The sequence below is a fragment of the Setaria viridis genome, chromosome 3, assembly GCF_005286985.2.
Source record: "Setaria viridis chromosome 3, Setaria_viridis_v4.0, whole genome shotgun sequence".
Taxonomy (NCBI): Eukaryota; Viridiplantae; Streptophyta; class Magnoliopsida; order Poales; family Poaceae; genus Setaria; species Setaria viridis.
The window spans coordinates 13,736,849-13,748,159 of NC_048265.2; the positions used below are offsets into that span (position 1 = coordinate 13,736,849).

The 11,311-nt window shown below is 41.2% G+C and overlaps 1 protein-coding gene across 1 annotated transcript; it reads right to left on the minus strand.

The window, feature by feature from the left end:
- Positions 1 to 1,360: 1,360 nt before the first annotated feature.
- Positions 1,361 to 9,471, minus strand: LOC117849479 (uncharacterized). Its single transcript, XM_034731042.2, has 20 exons — positions 9,161 to 9,471; positions 8,465 to 8,626; positions 8,288 to 8,369; positions 8,130 to 8,207; positions 7,976 to 8,035; positions 7,791 to 7,895; positions 7,302 to 7,412; positions 6,217 to 6,258; positions 5,303 to 5,401; positions 5,142 to 5,227; positions 4,914 to 5,032; positions 4,725 to 4,837; positions 4,582 to 4,624; positions 4,401 to 4,492; positions 3,926 to 3,974; positions 2,974 to 3,044; positions 2,212 to 2,337; positions 1,970 to 2,085; positions 1,820 to 1,865; positions 1,361 to 1,721 (listed from the first exon to the last, which is right to left on the minus strand). The coding sequence occupies exons 2-20, from the start codon at positions 8,617 to 8,619 to the stop codon at positions 1,689 to 1,691; spliced, it is 1,626 nt and encodes a 541-aa protein (XP_034586933.1). The 5' UTR covers positions 8,620 to 8,626; positions 9,161 to 9,471; the 3' UTR covers positions 1,361 to 1,688.
- Positions 9,472 to 11,311: the final 1,840 nt, after the last annotated feature.

Sequence of the window (11,311 nt, forward strand, 5' to 3'; positions counted from 1 at the left end):
CATAATTAGCCCATATGGTGCTACAGTAAATATGTGCTAATTATGAATTAATTAGGCTTAATAGATTCGTCTCGCGAATTAGCCCTCGTTTATAGGATTAGTTTTATCATTAATCTATGTTTAAAACTTCTAATCAGTGGTCAAACATCCGATTTAACGGGACTAAACTTTAGTCCCTATTATCCAAACACACCGGTAACGCATCCAAACACACAAGTAACCTAAGGCCAGCAGCACCGGTGAATCGATTCATTGTCTCCACGCAAGCAGTGAATGAGCACATATTTTCTCTCTCCAGTACAAATCGCCATCAATCTACCAATTGCAAAATAAAAAACCATTTCCCTTCTTACCATGTCCTTCTCACAGGTATAGCAGCAATCATCCTTTTTTCTTTCTTTATTCAGAATGAATCGACTCAAAAATATGATTCGGATCTTTCTCTCTCCTCCATGAATCGGCTGATTCCAGTGGTCATGATATTGGCTCCACATTGGCTCATGCACCGGCCACCGGAGAAGCCCTAATTAAGACACCTCATCGACCAGGTATTCCATGTTTCACCAATTGATAATAGATCTATTCATCTTGCTACGTGTAGTACATTTCACCAAATGGAGATTGTTCATCTTTGCACAAGGTGTTATGAGGACAAGAGGAGGATTCATGATCGGCACATGGTAATTGGTGTGAATCAATTAAGGCTGCACGTGAAACGACGAGATTTTCTATAATTCTCTAATTACTACACCTTTTTTTCCTAGAACGTGGCCCCTGTAATCTTTCTAGTACTTTACAAACGTGCTGCAAGTCTTTAATCTAACCTTTGTATAGCGAATATGACCCTAACAAGGTTATATTGTGATTTTTGTGACTAAGTAAAAAGATAGTGATCAATAGTGCAGTTAGGAACAATTTGGCATCCGACAAGAGGACCCCCTGCCGTGAGGGCCGAACCCATAAGGAGTTAGAAGATGAGTTCCTCAGGCTTCAATCACCTTACACTTACAGTCGAGGTGGGGTGCCGGTCTACCAGAACTAAGACATCGAGCTAGACCCTGGTGATGAGCCTGAGGTGCACGAGCTACCGTTGAACCCACCGGAGGGAACACCAACATGGCAACATGGTCAAGTGCTTCCGCCCTCACCTTCCTGGTTATCAAGTGATTCTATCCACTGGAGGCAGGCAAAGTAATGACGCATTCCACGAATTATCCTTTAAAAAACACATAGGAATAGGCAATGTGCTGAACAAAAGGCATATTGGAAGTCCATGAGATGAACATTGCACATTCTTCGTGAACCACCATGAGAAACAAAATCAGCAGCCATAAAGAAATGAAAAGTTCTCTCCAAGAGCTGCAGCGGACACCTCAGAAGTTTATATGCAGCATTGGCTGCGTCAAATTTTACAAAGACCTCAGTGCCGTGACTTAGAGCAAGCAATGATACGAGAACGAATTACACAAACCTACAATTTACTGTTAACACTAGTAGGATCAAGAACTGACCAGGTTCCTCTAATCATTTATGTGCCCTCACAACTCCACCGGGTAATTCTTGAAATGTCTGCTACAATCAACAGCTCATTTCACCTCGAGAACAAAAAATATTGAATACTGCACAAAACAATCAGAAAAAAGGAAAATCTTCTTCGTAGAATCTATTGTAACACATCTACATGGATTCTAAGCCTTGCCTTTCCTTTTAGCATCTAGAGCCTGTCAAGCATGAAAATCAAACAAAAGGAAACATGTAACCACATAATATAAACAGATATGTAACAGTTTGAGATCAGAAATGCCATATAAAGGGATACCTTTTTCTGGAAAGTTCTCATTACCAATACAATTAGGTCACGTAACCTACATCAGTCAGATAATCAGATATATGATTTTTATTTGCTTTGCAAACATGAAAAAGAAAATGTGCTATAGAGAAGTTTGGTAGGGAGGTACGGTGATGGTACCTAACATCATAGTCCTCATTGTTTGGGTCTGATAGTCCCTGTGTGTTAACTGGTAGATTTGCGCCCGTAGAACTTACTAAAACAAATTGAGTAGTGCGCCCATTCGGAATTTTTGTCTGAGGACAAATTGAATATAGGACAGTCAAATAAACATGTTGGATTAATCAAATAGTTACTGTAGATTTTGTCAGCTAGCCATTCAGAATTACTAAAACAACCAACTTCGCATGGAAAAAGTATACCTGTAGATATGAAGAGTACTTCTCATCAATTATAACTTCACCAGTATGCTTTAACTTAATCTGATAGCTAGGTCGTGTAAGCACCAATGTAGCCAGTTCCCATTCCTCAGGAGGAGAATATGCATGCTGCACAAAAGAAGGTAGAAATCAGCCTATAGTGTTCAGTCAGACTTTCAGTAGAACATATGGCATGACACCACCGTAGTGCAATCAAGTATCGAACAATTGTTCAGCTAGCAGCACCAGATGGTTGCTAGGAGACAGAAGTGTAGGAGCTGCCCAGAAGGAGAACAGGCATACTTTTCCCAGAAAAGATCACAATATCCAAATACTCTACCCAACTGTTTTTCTTGAACAGTAGGGTGCATAACCTATTCTGCACAGGGAAAAAGTACACATCCAGACACCAACTACACAAACCAAACAATAAAATAAGCTTGAACATTTAATATCGCATTGCTGTCTTCCTAGCACTGTAAAGAGATCAAATCGAGTGCCTTCAAGTCTTTTAAGTATGTCAAAGAATACAGGATGTATGTCTTTTTAAATAGTAACTCAATAATTCATCAAGGGCAAATTGCAGTAGTAAGCAGTATACATGGGAGTTACAACTACATTAGCAACAGTATAATGCTTGTCACCATGATAAAGATTCTTGGAGAAGATGCCTTCAAATTAAACATCATGTTATCTTCATAGGGCAGCATCAAACACTAATTAGCACAGGCATATTGACGGAGCAATAAACATTTTAAGACATACCAGGACAACAACTTCAAATTCAGCTTTCCCATTCAAAATGCATGCATCAATATGATTCTGCATCTCTGGATCTGCATATGTAAGATGGAACTTTAATTATATAGGAAACAAATTGTAAAAAAAATGATGGTTAAATGCAACTAAGGCTAATGGAGAGTTGGGGGTGGTTTGGAAACAGGGAGCACAGCACACTAAAAACCTCAGGATTTCAGCAACAGCCACGTGAAGGATCAGTCATGGAAAAATACACATCAGGCAAATTTTAATTCAGCTATGGTGATATACACATTTTAAAATGACATCTGATAGGTAAAGAAGCAAGTAGAAACACTATTATAAAAGCACCTTCGTGCCTTTTTGTTCAAATTGTTAAAGCCATGACTTTTAGAAACAACTGCATGACCTGAACTTCAGTTAACTGTGACTCGATTTCTCAGCAGATTAGTTTTAAAAATTGAATAACAAGAGAAAATGCATAGATATTTGGAAATTTATTAAAAAATCGAAATTACAGTGATATTTTCTTTTTCTGAAGCAATAGCACATGACAGCCCTACCTTGGGCCACATGAATAGCAAGGGATGCAATCATGCAAAAAGGTCAAAAACCACAAATGCTGTCTATAGATAATTTTCCTTAGTTCAGGGTTGTACCAAGATTAATTTTATTATTATTATTTTGAATTGATTAATGTAAGTAAAGATGGCCTTTCAGCTTTCGCCAACAGCAAAACTCTAACTATTACCTAGTAATAAATGTCTAAATTTTTTTGGAAAAAAAAACAGAGGAAACCCTAGCAATGTGTTGTTTCTCCTACAACCTTTTTAAAGCATGGCATGAGAATATGTAAGTTTTAATAAGTTAATCCAATTATATTGAAGAAAGCATTACAATGTTGTAATCCATGAGATCAGCAATCAAACAATGCAGCAACATTGCAGTAAAAACTCACCACAGGTTATCTTATACCCATTGTTAGCAAATTTTGTCACTAAATCACCCTACAAAAAAAAAGGAGACTTCTTACACTAGGATAATGGCACTGTAGGTGGAATTCTATTCAAAACAGGCTGTATCAGATGCTCATCAGCTCAGTATTCAAAACAACACATGTATAAGGTAAAGAGCTCAAGTACAGTCCTACTGTCTACATATTAAGCATGACATTCTCAAATTATGAAAAGGGAAACCAGTAGCCCATGTCTTCCAAATGTACAATTTAGCACATACTATTATTGAGACAGAATTGAGAGCAGAAACTTATCATAATAGTGTTTCTACTCCCTCCTGTATAACAAATAACACTTTAAAATGTGTTAAGTGAAAAACATCGGACCTGATCATTGACATATACAGAAAAAACTTAGATGAGCGCGCAACCTACAGCTAAAGAGACTGCTTAAATGTTTTATATTCTGAATAATAACCTGACGGCCATTATCATCCATAGGCGTGCAGTCTACAGCAAGAAGAGTGCCAACATCATCTGCAGTAACCACATAGTCATACATCGTAGCACCTGGATTTCAAAATATAAAGAACTAGTCAGCAAACTTAAATTGTCTCTGACAATATATCATATAATGTAGAACAAATTCCCCAAGTTACCTTCGATAGACTGCCTGGTACCATTTTCAAGATGGCGAACCCACTAGAATAGAAACATCATGGGATGAAAGGTTTTGCTCACAAGATTTAACCATTAAGAGCAATTACAAAGAAACATAATTAGGAGTCAGAAAACAACATACCTGGAAATTGCAAAGGGTAGTACCATTTGTAGGGAAACCACATGCTGTTAATGTAGATCCTAGTCTAGGCTCGCCAACAATTTGAAACCCCTCAATACCAGGTAAGGGATCACCTAAATTAAATGCGCGAATACATCAATAGATATATTCTGGAATCTTTTTTAGTTATAGAATTAGCTCCGTAGTTACCATCAGCTGGGTAATCCTGATTTTCATGCCTGTACAACTGCGAGTCACCATCTACTCTTGCTTCTCCATTACGAACATTTTCCTCAAAATAATTAGAAGGTGTAGTGCCCACAATATCCCTGAAATAAAGGGGCGGCCAAGAAACAGATGTCAAAATATTTTCATACAGAACACAGGTTAGACTGGATAGCAACAAATGATAATTAGATATTCAGATCTTGAGCATACTGCTGAAAATGGGATCCATGGTACATTTGCTCAACATGCCGATCACTTGAAACTTGAGCATACCGAAGAGTGTTCCTATTTGCATCCTGTAAACAAGAACCACTTAACCAATTACGTATGAAGTTGTGGTGTTAGGAAAGTTAGGTACAGGACCACATTACCATATTATAAGATGGGGAAGGTTCATTTCTCGACGGAGTTGCTTGCTGATGATTGGGATTATATATGTTTCCAGGTTGAGTCATATCACCTAAACTGTCCTGGATCAGTACAATCAACTAAGTGTCTCAAAAAGGATAGCTTGAGTTGCATCAAAATACTAGCAGTAGGTAAACTGGTTGTAGCAACATCCAACAAAAGACAAGAGCTATATGCAGTCGTGCAGAGGCATACTGGCACACAATCAACTACATGATACACAAGCTATACAGGTGGTTAACACACTGAAAAAGAAGTTGCCCGAATATTTCAAAGCACAATTCGGCAAACTCTTGAACATGTCAATTATCTAGTAATCTTAGTTTACTCAGGTAAACTAATGATCAACAGTGGAGTTATATCAAGAGACACGTATGTAGGTCCAAGCAATCATATAAATCATAGCTGCCCCCATTGGAATTATGTAAATTCTAAAAGAGAGATCATTGAACATTTCTTTTCTTGTGACCCACCCACCCGAAACTGCATATGATTAAAGATAGTTTAGGGCCTATTTGACATTGAGGAAACAGGAAAGTTAAAAATAAACTTTAACAGAAAGGAGACATAATTCTTTATCTAAGCCGATCACAGTAGCCCATCAACTAAACCAAATTGAGATATATCAGTAGTTTCATTACTTTTTTTTTTAGCCAAAATCTGTTGAGCCACATTCAGTGGATCAATAGAATACAAAAAAGTGCATTTATAACTAGTTAGCTACCCATATTTAAAATCTAGAACGGCATGAGATTTTTCCAAAGTCATCTTGCCACTGTGCCACAGATATATTTTGCAAGTTAAAGACCCAAAACAAAACAGTATCAAACATTTCAGTATTTCACAATCTTAAGGATGCACAATTGTGAACACTTACATTTAAAGATCTGATCTTCCAATACAACTGCTGGTACAAGCGCTGAAAATTGTGGCCAAAAGAAACTGTTACACCCTCATGTGAGACAGAGAGCACAAGTAACATAAAGGAACTAGTCAACAAGTCTGATTTTTAAAGACTATGTAGGCATACTGCAGCAACGATATGAACTGAGCAAGGCACTAGAGGATAGGAGGAATGAAGAAAAAAAATTGAAGAATTGAGCTAATTAAACTGCCGAAACAACTTCAGTTCGGTACGAGATTATGATGGCAGCTAGCCATGTAATGAACCATCGCAACCGATGTGTCTTTGATGGGGCCTCTCCAAGTGTTACCAGAGCTTTGTTGTCGGCCAGTGAGGAGTTACATTTGTGGGGTATGGCTGGAGCTCGAGGAGTTAATCACCTCCTTGCTCTAGTGCCAACTGAGGAGTGAAGATTTAGGTCGAGGTCGGCTGTTTTTTCTGTAGAGAAGGCGCTTGTCGGCATGATTCTGTAATGGTGTGTGTGTGTGTGTGTGTGTGTTTGTGTGTTGTAAGGGTTCTTATCCCTTTTTTCTTCTTAATATAATGACACGCCTCTCCTGCGTGTTTGAGGGAAAAAAAGAAAGATTCTCAAAGGTCACTCATTGTAAACAATATAGCAGCTAGCCATTGCCACACTAACTAACATGTTATACAAAGTGTCAGAGTACATTCTTATCGGTAAGTCTGTGCAAGCAGGTCAAGAAGTCTATTAGAAAATGTCTTGCTCGTAGGGTACAGTTTTGGCAAATGAGTAAATCCAGTAACATTTGAGCAAAAGAGGAGAGATATATTACAGTGAAAATTCAAATTTCAAATAAACTGTAATTTCATCAAGAATTACTGACACCGTTAACATTGTTACAAATCTTTGACTCTGTCAACCAGTAGTTAGATCAATTAAATTTTGTTTTTTCTCAGACCCAGATATTATCATCATAAACATAAACCGCATTTATGTATGATTATCACAGAAGAAACAAAGCAAATGACTTGGACCACAACATAGTAAATGCTCCAGAGCAAGGACAATTCAAACATGTTGATGCAGAAAGAATTACCTTTGTACCAGTTGTAATGGTGGAAGCATTTATTTGAGGTGGGCGGACATTGTATTCTGCTAGCATGCTAAGCAATGATGAAGTGAAAAGGTATAGCTCTTCTTCCTCAGCCTAGAAGAATTCCATATTAGTTTAGACGTTCCCAGAAACACAATAGAAAAGCATGTAATCAATTCATACAAAGCAGCTGACAACATCAAGCAAAAGTGTAGCCAAATGCAGAAAACTAGAGGTAATATTTTACATGAATGCCACATAAAATCATGTGGCTTAGAAAAAATTATAATTGATATCTCATTAATATGTAGGCCAAGGAGTTAGGAACCACATATTATATTCAGTGCAAAGCATTTTTTTAATCAAAATCTTTGGAGTGGCGTGCAAATAAAAATCCCATGATGAAATAACATGAGAAATAAAACATCTAAACAGGGCATTGCACACAGAGATTTTGAGCATACATTCTTGAAATGTACAATAGCACCATACTTTTAGATCATTTGCCAGTCTCATATTTTCCTCAATATGGTTTTTCTTCTGGTTCAGTTGTTTCATAGCACCAGATATAGCTTCTTCCTGCTTCTCGTCAACAGCCTAGCAAAGTAAGATTTAAATTAATGCATAGTTCTACAAATGGAACATAAAGCAAAGTGACATGTATCTTTCATAGAGACCATCCTCAAGTCTGTAAGCCTCCTCTCCAGAATATGTTTTTCGTTCAGCAATCTCAGCTCCTACCACAATAAATTAACCACAGTTATAAATTAGGCACAGACATAAAGGAAAAGAAACTAATGTTGAGGTGTTTAACCCTTTCTAACCTCCTACCTTGAGAGATGCATCTGCAACTTGCTTGCGAAGCAACAAGATCTCGTCCTCTTGTGATTGTGATCTAAAGTAAAGTTCCTGCAAAAAGGAACATCAGCAGGTCAAGGAATTGGCACAGATGAAAGGAACAGCAAACTGTAACTTCTGTGAACAGTTACCTTGGTCTCAGGATCCATGAGACGAGTATTGGGGTCTTCCACAACTAAGTCTTTTTGCATGGATGCACCATGGAGTTGATGCCTGCCAATGCAAGATATAGCCTCGTTTCACAAAGAAGTCAACAAAATGAAAGAAAACATCTGTGCAGCAGTTATTTTTGCTCGAGAATGAAGGACCTGACTAAAGTGTCGGAGTTTGGAGCGAAGGATTTGGCATCACCATTTTGTAAACCATAGTCCCTAGCAGGCACCACACTAGTCCTGGAAAGTTGATTCCCACCATTATGATCTGCGTTAACGAGATCAACTGGTGCATCAAATGGATCCCGCATGTCCTTCCTATGAAATTTTCATGTAGATGGATGGCATTAGTCGAGTACAGTACGAAAACCCAATGCATATACACACGATTCATTCACGTGTAAGTTGACAAACACATAATTATCTAGGTAACCCCTAAAAACCCCAACAAAAACGAGTCCCTACTCAGATTAGGGTTACCATTCAAGTTCATCTCAAATTTTGTATGGGAATCAACTGAGCCAATGAACTGTCAACCAAACCCCATCGAATGAGCGGGTCAAGCAAAGGCAAACGCCCCAATCCCGCAAGCAATTTTTCAGTGACCTAAACTAGAAGAGAATGTGTTAAAACAACGCGTTCTAAGGCCTGTTGACCTGACAAATTGACAAGCGAAATTATCAGACCAAACACGTGTTCTTTCATTCTCTCACTGTTCCTTATTCGATTACCATGGCACCCTAAATTGGACAGGACAGAAACACTGTATTTGAAATGGAAGTTCAATTGGAAACACCAGGCACAGAACAGCATACAGAAAAATTTCTGGGGGAAAAAACATGGATTTGTCACCTTAGCCGGATTGGAAGCAAGCGGCACCGGTCGGCGTCAGGCAAGCTCCTCCAGGGGTCGGCGTCACGGGCTCCTATCCAGCGTCTCGATTAGGGGGGCAGCAGCAGGGGGAGGGGGGCGGCGGCGACCTCGTTCAAGGGCAAGTCGTCGGCGCAGAACCCTAGCGGCCACCACGCTACGACGCCTGCGCCGTCGGCAAGCCGGCCACGGCAGGCGACCGGGGATGGGGGCGGCGGCCTCGAGTGGAGCGGCGGCCGGGGATGGGGGCGACGCGGGACTGCCTCGGCCAGGGGCGGAGAGGGAGTGGCGTGCGAGATGGGGGCGCGGCCGCGGGGGGGTGGGATGGGGCGCCGCGGCCTGGGTCGGACGCGGCCGGGGCTGACTCAGATTCGGCGAGTCACCGTGACGCCGTGTGGCTTACTACACTACATCGCGAGCGCCTATTCCACATCCAACGGCTCCCGCGAAAACATAGCCCAGACTTCGTTTTCAGCAGGTGCAGAGGGTCCCATCCGCGCGCGGACTTTCTGCCTCTGCTCTCCCGCGCCGCGCCGCGCCGCGATGCCGGGCCGCTGCCGGAGAAGAGGGAGGAGGGCCGGGATGCCGTGGAGGAGAGAGACGCGAGCCATCGCCGGACACCATGTAGTCTCTGCTCCCCAGAGCCGCGCCGCCCTCCGCTGCCTGAGGCGTCCAGCCTATCCTCGTCCCCAACCAAACAAGAGCTGCGCAGAGCGCCAGAGCGCACCGGCACGCGCTCTACGCGAGAGGAGCAGAGCTCCAGCTCCGTCCAGGCTCATTCAGTCGCGCCAAGCACCCTGCTGGCTGCCGGCCTGCCGCTGCAAAGTCGAAAGAGGATTCGCTCTGGCTCTTGAAAATGCAAATGACAAACGGATTATTCACTAAGATATATGTTCATTTTAAAAGTCCAGTTACATTTACCCGCAAAAAAGAAGTCTAGTTACATATGGATTATTCAAGCTCATAATCAAAACGGCACGTATTTTTTGGGGCAAAAAATGAAGCCCACTTAAACATCTAAGGCCCTGTTTGGGAACCTTGTGCTAAACTTTAGCACAGTGTTAAAGTTTAGCACCCTGAAATAAAGTACTAAAGTTTAGCACTTGGGGTTGTTTGGATACAATTCTAAAGTTTAGCACCTTGTGTAAGAAATGACTACATTGCCCTCATTTATGACTGACTTGGGGAAAGGTGGAGAGGAGAGAGAGGGGGCAACTAGGGAAAAAGTAGCTTGGGGACCACTTTTAGCATCCATTAGCACCTTTTAGGGATGCTAAAAGAAAACAAGTGTGCTAAACTTTAGCACTCACCTTTTAGCTCACTTTGTGCTAAAAGGTGAGTGCTAAAGTTTACCACCCCTTTCCAAACACCCCCTAACACTAGCTCATCCAGCCGCATTAGGACCCCTTCCATGTTCAGGGACTCACGGGCGGGCGCAGCGGCTGCGGCCGCCGCTGTTCATCTTCCCCAACCCCGTCAAAAGCCCCCAAAAATACAAAGGGCCTGTTCGCTTCAGCTTATTCAGCCGGCTTATCAGCCACCAAACAGTATTTTCCTCTCACAACAAATCAGCCGTTTTGGCTTTTCAGCCGGCTTATAAGCTGAAGCGAACAGGCCCAAATAACTTGTGCCGAAACAAAAGGACCAGTAGAAAAGTGGATAATCGGATCGTAGAACAAGGGTCCTTTTGCGCTGTATTATATGCTCGATCTGACATGTGAATTTAGTCAAGAAATTCAGCAACTCAAACATGCACGCTTGAGCAAAAAGAATTTCTTTTGATTCAAATTTCAAATAATTTTATTACACCCTACCATCGGTAAAATAACAAACGAAAGAGGAGATAACATAAACTCGACAGGAAACTGTCATTCATGCATAACCGGACCACTTGCGGGAGCATGACCATTCTCAGGTGCAACGACCTTACGCGGTGGTGGCGGTGTGCAAAGCGCGATTGCACCAGCAACGAGCTGGGAACCAGCCGCGACACTGTCCTCCAGTGTTGTTGTAGGGAGCCTCGTCGAGGCACACACTTTCGCAGCTGCTCGATTTTGAGCACCACCCTTTAAAGTTGCGGCTAAGAAAATAGCAATATTTATCATCCGCTTGAACTGGCATCATCTCTGCATG